The sequence below is a fragment of the Salmo salar genome, chromosome ssa12 (assembly GCF_905237065.1).
Source record: "Salmo salar chromosome ssa12, Ssal_v3.1, whole genome shotgun sequence".
Classification (NCBI taxonomy): domain Eukaryota; kingdom Metazoa; phylum Chordata; class Actinopteri; order Salmoniformes; family Salmonidae; genus Salmo; species Salmo salar.
This window is the reverse complement of record NC_059453.1, coordinates 93,394,600-93,417,379: the sequence shown is the minus strand read 5'-3', so window position 1 is coordinate 93,417,379 and position 22,780 is coordinate 93,394,600. Positions and strand designations below refer to the sequence as shown.

Sequence of the window (22,780 nt, the reverse complement as noted above, 5' to 3'; positions counted from 1 at the left end):
TCCGTCATGGTCTGGTCCGGTGTGTCACAGCATCATCGGACTGAGCTTGTCGTCATTGCAGGCAATCTCAGCGCTGTGCATTACAGGGAAGACATCCTCCTCCCTCATGTGGTACCCTTCCTGCAGGCTCATCCTGACATGACCCTCCAGCATGACAATGTCACCAGCCATACTGCTCGTTCTGTGCGTGATTTCCTGCAAGACAGGAATGTCAGTGTTCTGCCAGGGCCAGCGAAGAGCCCGGATCTCAATCCCATTGAGCACGTCTGGGACCTGTTGGATCGGAGGGTGAGGGCAAGGGCCACTCCCCCCAGAAATGTCCGGGAACTTGCAGGTGCCTTGGTGGAAGAGTGGGGTAACATCTCACAGCAAGAACTGGCAAATCTGGTGCAGTCCATGAGGAGATGCACTGCAGTACTTAATGCAGCTGGTGGCCACACCAGATACTGACTGTTACTTTTGATTTTGACCCCCCTTTGTTCAGGACACATTATTCAATTTCTGTTAGTCACATGTCTGTGGAACTTGTTCAGTTTATGTCTCAGTTGTTGAATCTTGTTATGTTCATACAAATATTTACACATGTTAAGTTTGCTGAAAATAAACGCAGTTGACAGTGAGAGGACACCCGTCCAAAAACATTAGGGGTGAATTATTTGAACAATTTATTCCTAAATGAATGTCATCCTTTCATATAAGCAATAGGCTACTTCAATAAAGAGGACATAATGAAGGCGGTAACCAGGGATAAGCAGTGAATAACAGTTGTTTATTCAAGTCCTTTGTTAAACATAACAAGGTAATAAAATCTGTTTGCAAGACAAATATTTACCAGTGACTGGGTCAAAAGGTATATTAAGGCACTTGTTTCATGTGTTTTTGTGTGGGATTGCCGAAAAATGCAACTTACACAAAATAGCTGCTGCCACTCATGTGTATTTTTTTTTTTAAAGACAACTAAAGACATACCCTTCCCATCCCAGAAAACAATTCACCTGTTTAAGGCCAAGTGACATTCTTCTAAACAAAATGTATTTTGGAAAATCTGACACATTACTGAAACATTACCTAGTGGCAACAACACCAATAACAACTTAAGAAACAGTCGGAACAAGGGATATTTTTGATGATATTGTAGAGGCATATTACAGCAGCCCAGAACCAGAGGTAGGTTTGACTGAGAAGTTTTCTTTCTGAGGTGTTTTGTTGTCCGCTCCATGTCTTAATATTTAGACAGTTAGATGAGGTGGAATCATCGAATCATCCAACCCCAGCCACCCTCGTCAGCCTCGCTTCCTTCGGCTGGTTCCAACATTTAAAGCGTCCCAGCATCCTTCAATCAGTTACATGTGTTCAGGGTGGTTCTGCAAACAGGTGATGAACTCTTTGACGGGGTGTCCATGGAAACAGATCTGGTTGACAGCACTGAACAAGGGGAACCTGGAAGGTGGAAAGCTGGGATATCAGTTTCAGTTTTAAGACAAAAATGCCCGATTCACACCAAAGTGCCAACCCAAACCGTACTGGCTTACAGTATATATACAGTGGTGTGAAGTACTTAAAAAATATATTTTAAAGTAATACTTAAGTAGTTTTTGGGGTATCTGTACTTTACTATTTAGATTTTTGACAACTTTTACTTCACTACATTCCTAAAGAAAATAATGTACTTTTTACTCCATACATTTTCCCTGACACCCAAAACTACTCGTTACATTTTCAATACTTAGCAGGACAGGAAAATGGTCCAGTTAACACGCTTTTTAAGAGAACATCTCTGGTCATCCCTACTGCTTCTGATCTGGCGGACTTACTGAACACACATGCTTCATTTGTAAATGATGTCTGAGTGTTGGAGTGTGCCCCTGGCTTTCCGTAAATTAAAAGAAAACAAGAAAATGGTGCCGTCTGGTTAGCAATTTGTACTTTTACTTTTGATACTTAAGTATATTTTAGCAATTACATTTACTTTTGATAGTTAAGTATATTTAAAACCAAATACTTTTAGACTTTTACTCAAGTAGTATTTTACTGGGTGACTTTCACTTTTACTTGAGTAACTTTCTATTAATGTATCAGCTCAGTAGTGTGAAAAGGTTATAAGAGTGGTTTATACATGTCATTGGATGTTCAATTAAGAACATAACTCGCTCTCAGAAGATTCTGAAGGCAAAACTCATCAAATGTAACTCACTTGTCCACCAGCCCCTTCTTCTTCAGAATGTGGTTGACTTCAGCTGCAGTGGCTGGACCCTGGAGTTTCTGACCATTCAACATCTCCTTCTCCAACTCCTCAATAGTCTACACAGGGAGACACAAATACAAAGACAGAGTGAGAGAGATTTAAAAAAAAAAAAAAGAAAAGAGATGTATATAGAGGGGACACATGAGAGAGAACATTTTTAACATTTAGAATATGAACGATAACAGGTATGACACACTCTTTCCACACTCCTCACAGCACCTTTCCGGTTTTGGCGAAGGCCTCTGCGATCTTGCGGTTGCGTCCGCCGTAGCAAGTTGTGATGAGGTCGGCGACGCCACAGCTCTCCAGGAAAGTGACGGGGGAGACGGGTCCGGCGGTGCAGAATATCCGGGCGAAGGCGATCATCTCCATCAGCCCCAGTCTGATCACCGCTGCCTTGGTGTTATCACCGAAGCCCAGGCCGTCACAGAACCCTGCTCCCACCGCCACTATGTTCTGGGGTGGGAGAAGAAGAGCTAGTTTTTAAACCATTATGATCTCATCTGAAAATAGAAATCTAAAAAGCAATTTGTCTTAAAAGATTCTCTGACGATGGTCGCATGACCAAAACACGCCTGTTACATTACGCTCCTTTGTTTGAGCACCTGTTAATACACACACAAACAGCAGCATTTTTTCCTTAAATACTCAGTGTCTGTTTCCTCCTTCCACTTTTTATTTTACCTTTATTTAACTAGGCAAGTCAGTTAAGAACAAATTCTTATTTACAATGACGGCCTAGGAACAGTGGGTTAACTGCCTTGTTCAGGGGCAGAACGACAGATTTTTACCTTGTCAGCTCAGGGATTCGATCTTGCAACCTTTCGGTTTTTAGTCCAACGCTCTAACAGCTAGGCTTACCCTGCCGCCCCATTCCGGTGAGAACATTGTAACACTTTCCCCCTCTCCTTCCTGCGTAACTAAAGGCCCACCTTGAGAGCGCCACAGATCTCTACTACGTCAGCTTCCTCCACCACGGTAACTCTGAAGTTAGTGGTCTGCATCAGTTTTTTCAGGATGGGGCCCCACTCTTTGTTCTTGCACCCTGTGTGACGAATACAAAACATGGAGAATTATTACACGTGAAAAATATCTTCAATACCATACCTGGGGTTGGCAGGTAGCCTAGTGGTTAGAGCGTTGGGCTAGTAAACGCAAGGTTGCTAGATCGAATCCCTGAGCTGACAAGGTAAAAATCTGTTGTTCTGCCCTGAACAAGGCAGTTCCCCGGTAGGCCGTTATTGAAAATAAGAATTTGTTCTTAACTGACTTGCCTAGTTAAATTAAATAAAAACAATTATTTTAAAAAATCATGAAATTGATCTTTACTTATGTAGAACAAAAGCATTGATGTGCTATTTTAATTTACATTTTTTTTTTACATTTCAGTCATTTAGCAGACGCTCTTATCCAGAGCGACTTACAGTAGTGAATGCATACATTTCATTTTCATTTCATACAATTTATTTTTTTTTTTTTCTTCTTTTTGTACTTGGCCCCCCGTGGGAATCGAACCCACAACCCTGGCGTTGCAAACACCATGCTCTACCAACTGAGCTACGGGGAAGGTAATGGTAAGAGATATACTGTGTTCTTTTTTTTCCTAAACAACCAAAACACTTTACCGATTGTTGTTTCGCAGAATTTCTCCTCCGCGACTTCGTTGGCTATGTTAGCTCCCATCAGCACTGTCATGGTGACGCCCAGCTTCTCTCTGATGACATCAGAGATCAGCTTCAACCCCTCGGGACCTTCATCCACACCCTGAAACATAGATCACCATGGATACATCTATTCATATTGTCTCCCTCATCAACATCCTACAACAACCGATCACCAGGAATGTAGGTCCGCCTCATCATCCTATTTACAGCAACAAACAACAAATAGAAGCAGCAGTATTCAATTCTGTAAATTCAAAATCAGAAGTTTACCCTTTCAAAAAGGTAATTGTTTGCTGTTGCATTGAGGTAGTCATTTTTGAAGATCTGGCCTTATTCAAAACAGGCCCTGAAAGCAACAAACCCAGTCACCTTGATTAGAGACATGCCCACAGCATCCTTCTTGATGTGTTCTTTGATGGTGTCACAGATTCTGTTGATGAACTGGTGTGGAATAACGAAGATCAGGATGTCTGCTCCCTTCACAGCATCCGTCACCTCTGGAACAGCCACCTACATGGGTGAAGACAGATTCATCGGGTGGATGTGTGGCAGACTTAAATCTAAAAGTTGGTCCAAAAAAAAAAAATGATTACGTAATAATTAGTTAATTAATAATCAGGTAATAATCAAATCTGTTTTTTTATTGAACCTGAAAAGGTGATACATGCATTGTTGTGTTTTCTATCGTGACAAACTGTAAAAAAAAATGTATGTTAGCTACACAAGAGATTTGGTTCTGGGTTACTTCTAAAATTATTAATACAAACACATCCCCCCCCCCAGAGTATTTTGAATGGCTGAAATGAATGAGTCTTACGATGTTTGGGGGAAGCTTGTGTCCTGGCAGGTACTTTACGTTCTCATGGTCTGTATTGATGATCTCTGTGAGTTTACGTCCGTTCACCATCTCCTCAAATACCCACATGTTCACTGTCGTGTCGAACACGTCAAGCTTTCCTGCATTGGCGCCTACAATCTTGGCAATGGCAGAGCCCCTGTAGATGTGAAACAAAAGTGTCTCTTTCAAACAATCCTATTGTTTCATTCCTGTTCTCCACATTTTAGGATCTTAAGAAATTACTTAAATTGAAAGAGGATGATATACTTGTATTAGATCAGGGTGCAAGACCCAGTGAGGGAATCCCACTTTGAGAGATCAACAGGCTAGCAGTGAGATGTTAGAATTTTGAATGTCTTGCAATTGTATTTGGGTGCTCCTGTGGCTCAGTTGGTAGAGCATGGTGTGTGCAACGCCAGGGTTGTGGGTTTGATTCCCACGGGGGGCCAGTACAACAACAAAAAAAATGCATGAAATGAAATGTATGCATTCACTACTGTAAGTCGCTCTGGATAAGAGCATCTGCTAAAATGACTAACATGTAAAAAAAAAAATATGTATTTGGTTCGTAAAGCTTGTCTCTCACTGCTGCCAATCAGTTAAGCTTTCTAGCGCCACATATTATGTAACAGATGCTGGAGAGAGATCAGGAGAAAAAAAATGATGCCATAAGTCATTCTTAAAAAGTGGACTCAAATTATTATTGAGTCAATAATTAACATTCACTGTTTATAATGAATACAAACCACACCTAACGAGTGTAATGGCACAGTAGTGATTACTCAAACATTATTTTACATCAATCTATGAGGCAAAGAGTTATTTTAAAGATCAGACAACTCAATATTGATTCAGCTACTTTCCCTCCATTGTACTAGTAGCCTACATAACAACACAACCTCAGAGAACATAAGAGCATTCCCGAGGAAGTAAATCCAAGGCCCTGCAGTGCGGCAGTTCAAAGCGTTTGTTGTCATAGGCGGCGCACAACTGGCTCAGCGTCGTCCGGGTTAGTGGAGGGGTAGGCCGTCATTGTAAAATAAGAATTTGTTCTTAACTGACTTGCCTAGTTAAATAAATAAAGGTTACATCAACAAACAAAAAAAATAGCACCACGGCTGCTGGACATACCACCACCACCCTTCAAGTTCATCACATAATATGTTTAATATGACACGATCAGCCCTTTTGTGAGTGAGTGTGTGTGTGTGTGTGTGTGTGTGTGTGTGTGTGTGTGTGTGTGTGTGTGAGAGAGAAAAACTATAAGGAGTTGAACTGCATTCTGCATGAACCAAACATCCGATCAGGTCACTGTGGCTAAAACTTCAATAATCCAGCAAATCTACTAGATTAAATAAACTATATTGAGATCATAAATTAAATTCTGATATTTGCCCCAGTTATGTTGCATTATCATTATCACCATAGGTCCAATTGAGACAAATCGAGTCGTGTTATTATTAGTCTGATAAATCAACAAGGAAAGCAGGGGAAATCCAACGCGAACGGGGCAACAGTAGTTTACTGTAGGCCTGTCTTTCAAACAGCTTCAATTCTACGGCCTAAAACGTGATACACAACGGATCCAAAAGATTCAGTGTTATTACCGCCTCAAATTACAGTCCCTTAAATCAGGCATTTGAAAACCGCTTACATGCAAAAACTACCCTCCCGTGTACATTAAGATCATTCTGTATCAGCAGCTCAGAAAGAGCTAAATATGTTTAGAATAAATTAATATATATATATATATATATAAAAAAGGTGTTTACCAGTTGCCAGAGCCAATGATGCATACTTTCTTAAGTGCCATGATGTACAATGCGACAGTCCACGGTGTCTGCTGCTTGTCCTGAAGTGCTTGGTGCGAGACGCGTCTGAAACCGAGACGAAATGTATTTATACCGGACACCGTTTGGGTCACGCCTCCTCCTAGTTATTGGTCAGCGCCGTCAGGGCCCGACCAGCTAGAGGACCAGTTCTAATCCCATTAAGGAGCAATGTGTCGCGTTAGGAAGGAGTCTCACATCGTGTCCTTTAGCACACCTCGATGTTCAGAGAGGTGAGGCTTATGACCTACAATGATTAGGATAATGTCAAGAGCAAAAAAGTTTGGTGAAGCAATATCTAAACTCCTTATCCTATGAACACGATATGCTGACCTGATCGTCCCCCTGGTTGTTATAGTATACCCTCTGCTGCATCACCCCACTGCTCTGCTCTGCTGCATCACCCCATCACCCCACTGCATCACCCCACTGCTCTGCTGCATCACCCCACTGCTCTGCTGCATCACCCCACTGCTCTGCTGCATCACCCCATCACCCCACTGCTCTGCTGCATCACCCCACTGCTCTGCTGCATCACCCCAGCTGCATCACCCCACTGCTCTGCTCTGCTGCATCACCCCGCTGCTCTGCACAGGTGTGTGTTATCAGAACTAAACGGTGATGATGTGAGCACTAGGCAGGTAACATCTTTAAATGGAAAGAATGCATCAAATGGTTAAACTTTAAATAATTAATTCACAACCAAGAAGTTATCATTGACGATATCCTTTATTATAGCATAGGGTTCAAACATACAGGAAGAAAATAGGTTTGGTCCATGAAATAAAAAATACAATTCATGTCTGAAGATTTAAAATCAGTCTTCAGTATCATCCTTTTACATGTTTTGGGGTCAATTCAGCATTAAATCAGAACGTTGATTGAAATTACACTCAATATTGAAAAAAAAATATGAAAATACCCATTGAAAATAGATGTATTTAAATTAACTACTGAACTGATACTGAATTGAGGCTAACGATAACGCTTCTTACATCCTCTACATGTCACATCTAAACAGAAATACCTACAAGCCTAAAGCCTTCTGCCATACTAGCAAAAAAGCTGAAATTCGTGACTGTCACAGCTAAAAAGTGAACCGAGCTCTATGCTTCTCTTCCTCAGGTGTTGATAGCCTTCTGCACACTAACAAATAAAGGATGAAAACCCAGAGGAATTAATCTGAACCGAACAGTAAAAGCCTAAAACCTTGTTCTCCCTCTTCCACAACTGCAACTTGCTGCTAGGTTATAGAGAATGTTCTGGATTAAACCATTGGGGTCACTTGAAGGGGAACGTCTTAGGCAAACGGAGCATTAGACAATGAGTCAAAATGATGGTATGTCCTTTAAAAAAACAGACATTTTCCCCTTCACATCAGATTATTCTGCTCATTATTTACAAAAACTAGATAGACTTGAGATCATTACTACTAAACACTACTTCCTTAATATTCTTTACTTCTAACTAACAAGACTTCATTACTTTCATTTTTTTTTTTTTTTAATATACAAAAAAAACAAAGCTCCTCCAAAATAGTTTAAAATGAAAAGGCCACTTAAATGGTTAACTAATCAACATAGGTGTGATCACCATGCTTCGAAGTGTTCATAGGGGAATTTTGAAGCACACAAGATTCTAAAAGTAGAATTTCTGACAACATTCCAGAAGCATTTAAAATAATCTTGGTAAGAAAGGAACAGCCAACGGGGCAATAGAAGGCCACTGAATACTCACACAACCCTATCAATAGCAAACAAACACTGAATATCAATTCCAGACCAAAGGCAGAATGGTAGTGTGCGTAGGCTATCACCTGATCAGTTAGTTTGGACTCAGAGTGGGGTAGATAGTCCAAGCATTTAAAATTAACCCAATGCTTTTTCACCATGGCCCCTACTTAAAATTCCCAATATTAGTTATTGTGAAGTAGCATCAATACTTAGCTTGGGGGTAATTTCAAACTCACTTAGGCCTGAATATAGACTCAAGATCTGTGAGAGAGTTCAGCACAGAAAATAAATGCTTTAGGGATTAAACAGAGATTGACCATTGAGAGAAAATAAGTCAAAATATATTTTAGTGGGACAAATATAAAAGAGTAAGTAGCAATCAAACATTTATACATAATCATAACAGCTGCTAGTTGATGTTAAAATATATCCTACAGTTACCATCAATAGTAAAGCAGTCTATATCTAAGATGTTTATCTAAGCGTTTAGCAAAAAAAAAAAAAAATCAGCAGTGTATTTATAAATATGAACGTCCAAAAACGTCTCTTTTCGTCCTCCCAGAGACAACAGTCACTTGTTTTCCTCCGTTAACCTGCTTTTCTTTGACATAATCTTGTCTAGGTGTTTCTGATTCCCAGGGCTTGTTCCAGCTCCTGGCGCCTCTGCTGGACCTGAAATACGTTTTAAAGAAACACAAAAACGAAGAGATTAAAATGTAGATAAAGAACAATATTACATTTCAGAAATGGTAATGCTATTTTCAATTTCATAGAGCACTTTAGAACAGATTAGAGCATGTTATAAGTGAAAGGAATACCAGGTAATGCTAGGTAAATAGCAGGTAATGCTAGGTAAATAGCAGGTAATGCTAGGTAAATAGCAGGTAATGCTAGGTAAATAGCAGGTAATGCTAGGTAAATAGCAGGTTATGCTAGGTAAATAGCAGTGGCAACAGTACCGTAAAATAAAGTATAACTAAAAATCATGTTAGATAATGATCGTAAGTATTTAGTAGGGCAGAAAAACTTGGCAGTATGAGTCAGCAATGATGACCCTTCATGGGGAATGAATGGCAGAAGGTTACCTTGGGAGTAGAAGTAACAACATACAGAATGGAGAGAGGTGAGGAGGTTACCTTGGAGTAGAAGTAACGACATACAGCCTCCTGGGCCCAGGGTTGGAAATAGAACTCAGCTCTCCTCTCTTCTTCTGGGTTCGCAACCACATCAGTCATAGTCTGTAAAAAATAATCACATATACACATTCGAAACTTTACGCACTATAAGCATCATGCATGTTATCTATATTTATCTTTTCATAACACGTAAAATTCTATTGGAGATCAGAAATATCTTTACCAGGGGTGGACCTGTGGCAAGGCGGCAACATCAACCCTATCCTTATATTGTGGTCAAAAACACCGCTCTGGGACCATCTCTGTGTAAAGCATACTAGGGTTGGTATGCTCCTAAGTAGGACTCCCTTAAAATAACTTTGCTTGAAAAACAAACTAAAAAAGCGTCAATATTAATGTTTGTCCCTCGAGACGCAGTAGCAACATAGCCAGTATACATTTCCTCAAAATAGTCTTCATTAATCTAAGATAAATCTGTCTCTCGTTGAATGCCAGCAAACTAAATTGCCACTCCGACTAGGAGTATTACTGTTGGCCAATCACAGACGAATGGGCGTAGACTTCAGCTACCACGACTTGCCTCAAGAATTAACATTGTGTGCTTGAACAGCCGGGGGAAAAAAATAAACAGCCGAACATCAAAACTAACAAAAACGTCACAATTGTCGTCATAGTATATGACCGAACTGTTTCGACTGGGAAGCATGCGACAGGCTTCATAAAACACATCTTCATTCACTCTGGCATGTTCTTACATAAGGACAACTAAGGTTACTGGGCGCCAGGCAACCATGCGGAAGGCTGCATTTTCAGGGGGGGGGGGGTAAAGAAATATCCATGAACTTTGGACTGGATTCAGCTAGAATCACCCCTTTGTTTCGTTGTCATTGACAGTCCAGTCAGTGTGGTGTTTGGTCCTCTTCCAAGAATCAGCTGAACAAACACTACACGTGGAACAGCTAGCTAGTGCTAATGGCTAATATACATCCATGGCAGCTAGCTAGTGCTAATGGCTAACATACATCCATGGCAGCTAGCTAGTGCTAATGGATAACATACATCCATGGCAGCTAGCTAGTGCTAATGGATAACATACATCCATGGCAGCTAGCTAGTGCTAATGGCTAACATACATCCATGGCAGCTAGCTAGTGCTAATGGCTAACATACATCCATGGCAGCTAGCTAGTGCTAATGGCTAACATACATCCATGGCAGCTAGCTAGTGCTAATGGCTAACATACATCCATGGCAGCTAGCTAGTGCTAATGGCTAACATACATCCATGGCAGCTAGCTAGTGCTAATAGCTAACATACATTCATGGCAGTTCGCTAGTGCTAATGACTAACATACATCCATGGCAGCTAGATTGTGGTAATAGCTAACATTCGTACATGGCAGCTAGCTAGTGCTAATGGCTAACACATCCATGGCAACTAGCTAGTGCTAATGGATAACATATGTCCATGGCAGCTAGCTAGTGCTAATGGATAACATACATCCATGGCAGCTAGATTGTGGTAATAGCTAACATTCGTAGATGGCAGCTAGCGCTAATGGATAACATATGTCCATGGCAGCTAGCTAGTGCTAACGGCTAACTAAGTCCATGACTACACAAGGAGAGGGTCATGTTCTGTAAGAGACACAGCAAAATGCTTTGCAAAAGAAAACAACAATCTGTGTTTTTATTGGACAAGTTGAAGTAGTACCTCTCCATTTTAGTTCATTTCAATGCATTTTCTTCTTAATGAGCATGACCCAGATGATTTGGGAGGTATTAAGTAAAGGGTAATCAGTAACTGGGCAGGTTAAGAAAAGAGGCCTATACACATAATATTGCTGCTCCCCACACACGGGGGCCTCATTTCTTCATCTGAAGCACCAGTTCACCAGAGTTCAGTTCATAGTTTACCTTGAGGTCCCCACAGAGAGGTGTTTTCCTGTTAGGTTACCTTGAGTTCCCTGCACTGTGACCGCAGCCAGCCATTGATAAAGCCCTGAAGTACCTCCTTGTCCACTCCCCGTTTTCTCCCTACTCAACTATGACCTACATGCAGCACAAGAGCAGCCTTTTCCCTGTGTGTGTGTGTGTGTGTGTACCTTGAGGTCCCGGCACTGTGACTGCAGCCAGTCGTTGATGAAGCCCTGGGGGTCTCTGGCGAAGCTCAACATGAACTCTCTCTGGGTCTTCAGCTGGTTGATGGTCTCTATGGTCTCATGGATCTACAGGGGAAAAAGGAGAGATCGAGGGTCAAGCTTAGTTCAACATTTAAATACACTATTGTCTTGAAGGCGTCTGCATGCTTCCCAGCCGAAACAGTTCAGTAGAGGTCGAGCATATATGACGACAACATTTTGTGACGTATTTGTTCGTTTTGTACTTCGGTGAGTTTTTTCTGGACGCAAGCCGAAGTTTGGAGCCGACTTCTACGCTCCTTCGTCGGTGATGGGTCAACAGTAAGGATTCTTCAATCAAGTATTTGTTGTCATTCAACGATAGAGGACTCGTTATCATGCAAAAAAATGTTTTATCGAAAAGTACTGCATCAAACATCTGAAAATTACACGACTAAGATCTCGTCGCAGAAAAACAAAAATGAATGACAGATTTCTTGAGTTCTTAAGATTAATTCTGACTATTTTGAGGAAACGTATACTGACACTCGTTCGGTTCGTCTAGGCGCCAGCCGAACTGAAGCACGCTGACGCCTTTATGGATCTGAACGGGAAAATACTGCAGGATGGACGTCCAAACCAAGATGGATTAAGCAGAGTTACTTTGCTTTGTACAGAGACGAAAATGAAGGCCCTATAAAATCTGTGATGCAGAGATCACGGACGGAATCCAGACAAACGACATCCAGAAAAAAAAAAAAAAGGAATTCAACAATATATTGTACTTAGTCGGGAAACAGGTAAATGTATTGAACATTTATTAGCCCAAATTCATCATAACACATGAACAGAATGCCCCTGCCTGTGTAAGGGTGCACACGTCTACCATTAGCGATGATAGTAATGAAAACAGTCAAGGTAGACGGAAAGGCTTTGTCAAAAACCTTCAGTTAAACGTTAACTACAGACGGCATTTAGACAGGCAGCACAATTCAGAGATTTTGTTTTAGTAATTGATATTTTGACCCCCCCCAAATAAAATCACCTCCAAGATCTGATGTGATTGGTCAAAAGACCAATTAGTGGGAAAAAGATCAGAAGTGGGCTGCCTGTCAAAACGCAGCCATAGTAGCTTATGTTTATCTGGCAGAATGATATCATGATTATTTTCATCAATCCAGTGGGTATTTGTTTTGCAAACTCTACCATCATGTGTGCTAGAAACACAGCAGCCTCTTGCTAGGCACACACTGGAATTAAAGGGGAACTACACCAAAATAAATAAAAAATATCAGTTTTTCCCCAGACCTCAAAAGTGGTCTCTTGATGTGGTTTTAAGCGTTTTTGTGCACTTCCACCATCAAATTTTGTTGTTTACCTATTAACTCCCAGAGTCGATGTCGGCGCCTAATTATCTAATCAACATAATAAAATAATAATGATATATTTTTTTTTGGTTGCATTGGATGAGTCTCAATCCACCAATTTTGCACTTCCGCATCTGCGGTGAAAGAGCTTGAGCGGTGTTTGTCAGACTACATGAGAACGTCTTCTCACAAAATCATCAGTAGTGTCTGAACGGCCTACAAAACTATTATGACGCCTCTATGGAGAGATGAGACTCCCACGATTGGTGTTCTCCGTTTTGCTCTACATCCCCCACAAGCATCTTGGGAATTGTCTGAAGTCGGTACAGCCGTCCCAACAGTTTGGACTACATACTAATATGATCCATCTGTGGTCCACAGGCCTCACAAGACTCGTCTGAAGGGTCCCCGGTACGAGATGATGTTTTAAGGCATGACCTTAAAACAATTACATGTAGTTTAGTAGGATACCCCCCCCAGCTTAGACAGGGCTTAGATTTATGGGCTTAAAAAAAATAAAATAAAAGGTGCCAATTTAAAAAACAAAATTTTAAAAAAATACCTTGGGAAAAACTGAAACCTGGAAAAACAAAACGGAGAAAACAGAATTTGGGGAAAATAATAAATCAGACAACAACAAAAAATTGAATAGGGCCCTAAACAATGCAAATGAATAGTTCTTAACATTTTTCCAGATTTAGCCAGCCAACCAAACTTCATCTGTAGTCCCTGTGGTAGAACATTATGTTATCTAGTGCTCCTCACTCAGTAGAGTAGTACTGTGACAGTTGTCTTGTAAATTTGCTGTGTTTCATTGGCCTTTGCCCCAGCAGCTAGCCAGGGTCTCTCTGACCTTAGTCTGCACTAGTTACCTCAGCTCTGCTCTCTCTACAATCACAGCAATGAGACATGCAGCCAATGCTGGGTGTGTGTTTGTGTGTCAGAGTCCATCCTGTGGGCTCTTGTTCTCGGTCTGTATTAACAGTCAGAACTTGAAGTAGGCTGCTGGAAGAGGAGAGGGGGAGGAGGGCTGTCTATTTGTTATTTGATTTCAGGTTCAGTCAGTTTCTGTGTACAGTCTGTTCCTAGTTCGCCTCTATTTTTCCACTCTTCCACCGTCTGTACAATAGCAGAGATGAAGAAAAAAAAAAGAGAATGTGGAAGGTCAGCTGTTTATTGCCTCAGTCACACAGCCTCAGAATAGCTTACCATAAGTTGTAGGTTAGATTCAGTCCCTTGAAAATCACTGGACCCTTCACTGGACCCTTCAACCATAAGCTCCATACATACCTTGTTGTCCAGGCCAGCGATCTCCTGCTGGCTGGCGGTGGATAGGAGGAAGGAGTTCATCTGTGTCTTCAGAGTGTCGTCCACCTCCACATCGATGTCATAGCAGGCCGTCTTCTTCTGGTCGTTGGGATCCACACTGTAGACACACAGAGATGAGTTAGATCATGCAGTCTTCCATCTGTAGAGACAGAATTGGGTTAGTTCCAGATTGTGGTTTCTTGCGGTCACGCTGCACATCTCAGAAGAGTTCCATCTCAAATGAATGTGCTGTTCCTGAGATATAATTCAACAATTCCGTTGGCATCGAGATCTGATCTGAGCTTCGAGTTATAAAAAAAAGGGCCCGGAGTTTTTCCCCCTGACCACGCAAACACTCTGGACCCTAGTGACGAGGCCTACCTGGTGACATGGTTAATAATGGGTTAGAGGTCCTACCTGATGACATGGTTAATAATGGGTTAGAGGTCCTACCTGGTGACATGGTTAATAATGGGTTAGAGGTCCTACCTGGTGACATGGTTAATAATGGGTTAGAGGTCCTACCTGGTTAATAATGGGTTAGAGGTCCTACCTGGTTAATAATGGGTTAGAGGTCCTACCTGAGTTAATAATGGGTTAGAGGTCCTACCTGGTGACATGGTTAATAATGGGTTACAGGTCCTACCTGGTGACATGGTTAATAATGGGTTAGAGGTCCTACCTGGTTAATAATGGGTTAGAGGACCTACCTGATGACATGGTTAATAATGGGTTAGAGGTCCTACCTGTGGTTAATAATGGGTTAGAGGTCCTACCTGGTGACATGGTTAATAATGGGTTAGAGGTCCTACCTGGTCTAATAATGGGTTAGAGGTCCTACCTGGTTAATAATGGGTTAGAGGTCCTACCTGATGACATGGTTAATAATGGGTTAGAGGTCCTACCTGATGACATGGTTAATAATGGGTTAGAGGTCCTACCTGGTTAATAATGGGTTAGAGGTCCTACCTGGTTAATAATGGGTTAGAGGTCCTACCTGATGACATGGTTAATAATGGGTTAGAGGTCCTACCTGATGACATGGTTAATAATGGGTTAGAGGTCCTACCTGATGACATGGTTAATAATGGGTTAGAGGTCCTACCTGATGACATGGTTAATAATGGGTTAGAGGTCCTACCTGGTTAATAATGGGTTAGAGGTCCTACCTGGTGACATGGTTAATAATGGGTTAGAGGTCCTACCTGGCGACATGGTTAATAATGGGTTAGAGGTCCTACCTGGTGACATGGTTAATAATGGGTTAGAGGTCCTACCTGGTTAATAATGGGTTAGAGGTCCTACCTGATGACATGGTTAATAATGGGTTAGAGGTCCTACCTGGTTAATAATGGGTTAGAGGTCCTACCTGGTTAATAATGGGTTAGAGGTCCTACCTGATGACATGGTTAATAATGGGTTAGAGGTCCTACCTGGTGACATGGTTAATAATGGGTTAGAGGTCCTACCTGGTTAATAATGGGTTAGAGGTCCTACCTGGTGACATGGTTAATAATGGGTTAGAGGTCCTACCTGATGACATGGTTAATAATGGGTTAGAGGTCCTACCTGATGACATGGTTAATAATGGGTTAGAGGTCCTACCTGATGACATGGTTAATAATGGGTTAGAGGTCCTACCTGATGACATGGTTAATAATGGGTTAGAGGTCCTACCTGGTGACATGGTTAATAATGGGTTAGAGGTCCTACCTGATGACATGGTTAATAATGGGTTAGAGGTCCTACCTGATGACATGGTTAATAATGGGTTAGAGGTCCTACCTGGTTAATAATGGGTTAGAGGTCCTACCTGGTTAATAATGGGTTAGAGGTCCTACCTGATGACATGGTTAATAATGGGTTAGAGGTCCTACCTGGTGACATGGTTAATAATGGGTTAGAGGTCCTACCTGGTGACATGGTTAATAATGGGTTAGAGGTCCTACCTGATGACATGGTTAATAATGGGTTAGAGGTCCTACCTGATGACATGGTTAATAATGGGTTAGAGGTCCTACCTGGTTAATAATGGGTTAGAGGTCCTACCTGATGACATGGTTAATAATGGGTTAGAGGTCCTACCTGGTTAATAATGGGTTAGAGGTCCTACCTGATGACATGGCTAATAATGGGTTAGAGGTCCTACCTGGTTAATAATGGGTTAGAGGTCCTACCTGGTTAATAATGGGTTAGAGGTCCTACATGGTTAATAATGGGTTAGAGGTCCTACATGGTTAATAATGGGTTAGAGGTCCTACCTGGTGACATGGTTAATAATGGGTTAGAGGTCCTACCTGGTGACATGGTTAATAATGGGTTAGAGGTCCTACCTGGTTAATAATGGGTTAGAGGTCCTACCTGGTTAATAATGGGTTAGAGGTCCTACCTGATGACATGGTTAATAATGGGTTAGAGGTCCTACCTGGTGACATGGTTAATAATGGGTTAGAGGTCCTACCTGGTGACATGGTTAATAATGGGTTAGAGGTCCTACCTGGTGACATGGTTAATAATGGGTTAGAGGTCCTACCTGGTTAATAATGGGTTAGAGGTCCTACCTGATGACATGGTTAATAATGGGTTAGAGGTCCTACCTGGTGACATGGTTAATAATGGGTTAGAGGTCCTACCTGGTTAATAATGGGTTAGAGATCCTACCTGATGACATGGTTAATAATGGGTTAGAGGTCCTACATGGTTAATAATGGGTTAGAGGTCCTACCTGATGACATGGTTAATAATGGGTTAGAGGTCCTACCTGATGACATGGTTAATAATGGGTTAGAGGTCCTACCTGATGACATGGTTAATAATGGGTTAGAGGTCCTACCTGATGACATGGTTAATAATGGGTTAGAGGTCCTACCTGATGACATGGTTAATAATGGGTTAGAGGTCCTACCTGATGACATGGTTAATAATGGGTTAGAGGTCCTACCTGATGACATGGTTAATAATGGGTTAGAGGTCCTACCTGATGACATGGTTAATAATGGGTTAGAGGTCCTACCTGGTGACATGGTTAATAATGGGTTAGAGGTACTACCTGATGACATGGTTAATAATGGGTTAGAGGTCCTACCTGATGACATGGTTAATAATGGGTTAGAGGTCCTACCTGATGACATGGTTAATAATGGTTTAGAGGTCCTACCTGGTTAATAATGGGTTAGAGGTCCTACCTGATGACATGGTTAATAATGGGTTAGAGGTCCTACCTGGTGACATGGTTAATAATGGGTTAGAGGTCCTACCTGGTTAATAATGGGTTAGAGGTCCTACCTGGTTAATAATGGGTTAGAGGTCCTACCTGGTGACATGGTTAATAATGGGTTAGAGGTCCTACCTGATGACATGGTTAATAATGGGTTAGAGGTCCTACCTGATGACATGGTTAATAATGGGTTAGAGGTCCTACCTGGTTAATAATGGGTTAGAGGTCCTACCTGATGACATGGTTAATAATGGGTTAGAGGTCCTACCTGATGACATGGTTAATAATGGGTTAGAGGTCCTACCTGGTGACATGGTTAATAATGGGTTAGAGGTCCTACCTGGTTAATAATGGGTTAGAGGTCCTACCTGGTGACATGGTTAATAATGGGTTAGAGGTCCTACCTGATGACATGGTTAATAATGGGTTAGAGGTCCTACCTGATGACATGGTTAATAATGGGTTAGAGGTCCTACCTGATGACATGGTTAATAATGGGTTAGAGGTCCTACCTGATGACATGGTTAATAATGGGTTAGAGGTCCTACCTGATGACATGGTTAATAATGGGTTAGAGGTCCTACCTGATGACATGGTTAATAATGGGTTAGAGGTCCTACCTGATGACATGGTTAATAATGGGTTAGAGGTCCTACCTGGTGACATGGTTAATAATGGGTTAGAGGTCCTACCTGATGACATGGTTAATAATGGGTTAGAGGTCCTACCTGGTTAATAATGGGTTAGAGGTCCTACCTGGTGACATGGTTAATAATGGGTTAGAGGTCCTACCTGATGACATGGTTAATAATGGGTTAGAGGTCCTACCTGGTTAATAATGGGTTAGAGGTCCTACCTGATGACATGGTTAATAATGGGTTAGAGGTCCTACCTGATGACATGGTTAATAATGGGTTAGAGGTCCTACCTGATGACATGGTTAATAATGGGTTAGAGGTCCTACCTGATGACATGGTTAATAATGGGTTAGAGGTCCTACCTGGTGACATGGTTAATAATGGGTTAGAGGTCCTACCTGATGACATGGTTAATAATGGGTTAGAGGTCCTACCTGGTGACATGGTTAATAATGGGTTAGAGGTCCTACCTGATGACATGGTTAATAATGGGTTAGAGGTCCTACCTGTACATGGTTAATAATGGGTTAGAGGTCCTACCTGATGACATGGTTAATAATGGGTTAGAGGTCCTACCTGATGACATGGTTAATAATGGGTTAGAGGTCCTACCTGATGACATGGTTAATAATGGGTTAGAGGTCCTACCTGATGACATGGTTAATAATGGGTTAGAGGTCCTACCTGATGACATGGTTAATAATGGGTTAGAGGTCCTACCTGATGACATGGTTAATAATGGGTTAGAGGTCCTACCTGATGACATGGTTAATAATGGGTTAGAGGTCCTACCTGGTGACATGGTTAATAATGGGTTAGAGGTCCTACCTGATGACATGGTTAATAATGGGTTAGAGGTCCTACCTGATGACATGGTTAATAATGGGTTAGAGGTCCTACCTGATGACATGGTTAATAATGGTTTAGAGGTCCTACCTGGTTAATAATGGGTTAGAGGTCCTACCTGGTGACATGGTTAATAATGGGTTAGAGGTCCTACCTGGTGACATGGTTAATAATGGGTTAGAGGTCCTACCTGGTTAATAATGGGTTAGAGGTCCTACCTGGTTAATAATGGGTTAGAGGTCCTACCTGGTTAATAATGGGTTAGAGGTCCTACCTGGTGACATGGTTAATAATGGGTTAGAGGTCCTACCTGATGACATGGTTAATAATGGGTTAGAGGTCCTACCTGATGACATGGTTAATAATGGGTTAGAGGTCCTACCTGGTTAATAATGGGTTAGAGGTCCTACCTGATGACATGGTTAATAATGGGTTAGAGGTCCTACCTGATGACATGGTTAATAATGGGTTAGAGGTCCTACCTGGTGACATGGTTAATAATGGGTTAGAGGTCCTACCTGGTTAATAATGGGTTAGAGGTCCTACCTGGTGACATGGTTAATAATGGGTTAGAGGTCCTACCTGATGACATGGTTAATAATGGGTTAGAGGTCCTACCTGATGACATGGTTAATAATGGGTTAGAGGTCCTACCTGATGACATGGTTAATAATGGGTTAGAGGTCCTACCTGATGACATGGTTAATAATGGGTTAGAGGTCCTACCTGATGACATGGTTAATAATGGGTTAGAGGTCCTACCTGATGACATGGTTAATAATGGGTTAGAGGTCCTACCTGATGACATGGTTAATAATGGGTTAGAGGTCCTACCTGGTGACATGGTTAATAATGGGTTAGAGGTCCTACCTGTCTGGTTAATAATGGGTTAGAGGTCCTACCTGGTTAATAATGGGTTAGAGGTCCTACCTGGTGACATGGTTAATAATGGGTTAGAGGTCCTACCTGATGACATGGTTAATAATGGGTTAGAGGTCCTACCTGGTTAATAATGGGTTAGAGGTCCTACCTGATGACATGGTTAATAATGGGTTAGAGGTCCTACCTGATGACATGGTTAATAATGGGTTAGAGGTCCTACCTGATGACATGGTTAATAATGGGTTAGAGGTCCTACCTGGTGACATGGTTAATAATGGGTTAGAGGTCCTACCTGATGAATGGTTAAAAATGGGTTAGAGGTCCTACCTGCTGGTTAATAATGGGTTAGAGGTCCTACCTGATGACATGGTTAATAATGGGTTAGAGGTCCTACCTGATGACATGGTTAATAATGGGTTAGAGGTCCTACCTGGTTAATGATGGGTTAGAGGTCCTACCTGGTTAATAATGGGTTAGAGGTCCTACCTGGTGACATGGTTAATAATGGGTTAGAGGTCCTACCTGATGACATGGTTAATAATGGGTTAGAGGTCCTACCTGATGACATGGTTAATAATGGGTTAGAGGTCCTACCTGATGACATGGTTAATAATGGGTTAGAGGTCCTACCTGATGACATGGTTAATAATGGGTTAGAGGTCCTACCTGATGACATGGTTAATAATGGGTTAGAGGTCCTACCTGGTGACATGGTTAATAATGGGTTAGAGGTCCTACCTGGTTAATAATGGGTTAGAGGTCCTACCTGGTGACATGGTTAATAATGGGTTAGAGGTCCTACCTGATGACATGGTTAATAATGGGTTAGAGGTCCTACCTGGTTAATAATGGGTTAGAGGTCCTACCTGATGACATGGTTAATAATGGGTTAGAGGTCCTACCTGATGACATGGTTAATAATGGGTTAGAGGTCCTACCTGTGAAGGTTAATAATGGGTTAGAGGTCCTACCTGATGACATGGTTAATAATGGGTTAGAGGTCCTACCTGATGACATGGTTAATAATGGGTTAGAGGTCCTACCTGGTGACATGGTTAATAATGGGTTAGAGGTCCTACCTGATGACATGGTTAATAATGGGTTAGAGGTCCTACCTGGTGACATGGTTAATAATGGGTTAGAGGTCCTACGTGATGACATGGTTAATAATGGGTTAGAGGTCCTACCTGGTTAATGATGGGTTAGAGGTCCTACCTGGTTAATAATGGGTTAGAGGTCCTACCTGGTGACATGGTTAATAATGGGTTAGAGGTCCTACCTGATGACATGGTTAATAATGGGTTAGAGGTCCTACCTGGTTAATAATGGGTTAGAGGTCCTACCTGATGACATGGTTAATAATGGGTTAGAGGTCCTACCTGATCGGTTAATAATGGGTTAGAGGTCCTACCTGGTGACATGGTTAATAATGGGTTAGAGGTCCTACCTGGTTAATGATGGGTTAGAGGTCCTACCTGGTCGGTTAATAATGGGTTAGAGGTCCTACCTGGTTAATAATGGGTTAGAGGTCCTACCTGATGACATGGTTAATAATGGGTTAGAGGTCCTACCTGATGACATGGTTGTGCACCTGGTTAATAATGGGTTAGAGGTCCTACCTGAATGTTAATAATGGGTTAGAGGTCCTACCTGATGACATGGTTAATAATGGGTTAGAGGTCCTACCTGGTTAATAATGGGTTAGAGGTCCTACCTGGTCTGGTTAATAATGGGTTAGAGGTCCTACCTGGTGACATGGTTAATAATGGGTTAGAGGTCCTACCTGGTTAATAATGGGTTAGAGGTCCTACCTGGTGACATGGTTAATAATGGGTTAGAGGTCCTACCTGATGACATGGTTAATGATGATGGGTTCTGGAGGCATCAGGAGAGCATGGAGACGCTGGGGGATCTCAGAGAACTTCATACGCTGAGTCTCAAAGATCTAGAACATAATACATAAAAAAAGAACCTTATTCATTTACTCAAGAACTGGACATGCTTTGTATGTTTCAGCTTTGGACAGTTAATAAAGATCGCTATTCGTTGGAGGTCTACAGTGTGTTTAGGCTAAGGACAATATTCCTGGCCCATTTACCCTTAACCATAAAGATTATAAAATGGCAAATTACATATAACCACCAGGTTATATAACTATGCCTCAACATTACAGATACAAACGTCGGGAAAAGATACTCTCCCTAAGAAAGCCGTGTTATCTTCCAGCTGTGAACATAGGAGAATGTTGTGTACTGGTCCCGCATGGGAATCGAACCCACAACCCTGCCGTTACAAGCGCCATGCTCTACCAACTAAGCCACATGGGACCACGTGCTCCTCACTGACCTGCTGCAGGTCGTTGTCACAGTTGATGTACTCTCTCACCTGCTGCAGGTACTTGTCACAGTTGATGAACTCTCTCTCGTGGGGGTCCTGCAGCTTGTGGGTCTTAACATACTGCCAGAGGGCCTGGATGATGACCGGCCTGGTCTGGGTGTGGATCCCCAACATACGGGCCAGGCGAGGGTCCAACTTGAACTGAGGGGGCTGGGTAAAGGGGAAGGTATGGAGAGGTGAAATTAGCAGTGACATTTACACCATCAAATTGAAAAGTCTCTGAAAAGAGACTCAAATGACAAGAATGTATTTGGGAGAGATATAGAAAGGCCCTGCTGCCAAAACCACCTGGTTCATATTGAATTCAATAAATACAATTTAAAAAATGAACAGAACATCAACATGACACCATTTAAAGTGGAACTGACAGTGTTTTTTGTTTTTTTAAATCAACATTAAATCATATAGAAATCTGTTCATATATATGATGCCTTTGTTTACATTCTGAAGCAAGCACAGACACGGTCATTTACACATTTTCAGAAATTCATAGAATGTTTGGGAATGACGTTATAATCAGGCATTTGAGAAAGTTCTATAGCAATATAGAGCGGGAAAGT

The 22,780-nt window shown here is 41.7% G+C and overlaps 2 protein-coding genes and 1 non-coding gene across 4 annotated transcripts in view; all 3 read right to left on the bottom strand.

The window, feature by feature from the left end:
- Nucleotides 1-748: 748 nt before the first annotated feature.
- LOC100136539 (glycerol-3-phosphate dehydrogenase) lies at nucleotides 749-6,608 on the bottom strand. The gene is given in 8 exon segments (NM_001123639.1): nucleotides 749-1,440; nucleotides 2,195-2,301; nucleotides 2,465-2,701; nucleotides 3,178-3,290; nucleotides 3,871-4,009; nucleotides 4,279-4,419; nucleotides 4,727-4,904; nucleotides 6,520-6,608. Coding segments are annotated over 8 exon segments (1,053 nt in total). The 5' UTR covers nucleotides 6,561-6,608; the 3' UTR covers nucleotides 749-1,343.
- A 678-nt stretch (nucleotides 6,609-7,286) lies between these two features.
- The window catches only part of LOC106566194 (SWI/SNF-related matrix-associated actin-dependent regulator of chromatin subfamily D member 1), a 39,840-nt gene continuing 24,346 nt past the window's right edge, over nucleotides 7,287-22,780 (bottom strand). For both annotated transcript variants that reach the window (XM_045691959.1, XM_045691960.1), the window contains exons 7-12: nucleotides 22,209-22,370; nucleotides 21,671-21,768; nucleotides 14,223-14,358; nucleotides 11,551-11,673; nucleotides 9,446-9,547; nucleotides 7,287-8,981 (exon numbers count right to left, since the gene is read on the bottom strand). In XM_045691959.1, the coding sequence (XP_045547915.1) occupies nucleotides 8,928-8,981; nucleotides 9,446-9,547; nucleotides 11,551-11,673; nucleotides 14,223-14,358; nucleotides 21,671-21,768; nucleotides 22,209-22,370 (675 nt within the window). In that variant the 3' untranslated portion in view covers nucleotides 7,287-8,927. The remainder of the gene's footprint in view (nucleotides 8,982-9,445; nucleotides 9,548-11,550; nucleotides 11,674-14,222; nucleotides 14,359-21,670; nucleotides 21,769-22,208; nucleotides 22,371-22,780) is intronic.
- Nucleotides 22,077-22,152, bottom strand: trnat-ugu (transfer RNA threonine (anticodon UGU)). Its single transcript has one exon. It is a non-coding gene; the product is annotated as a tRNA-Thr (tRNA).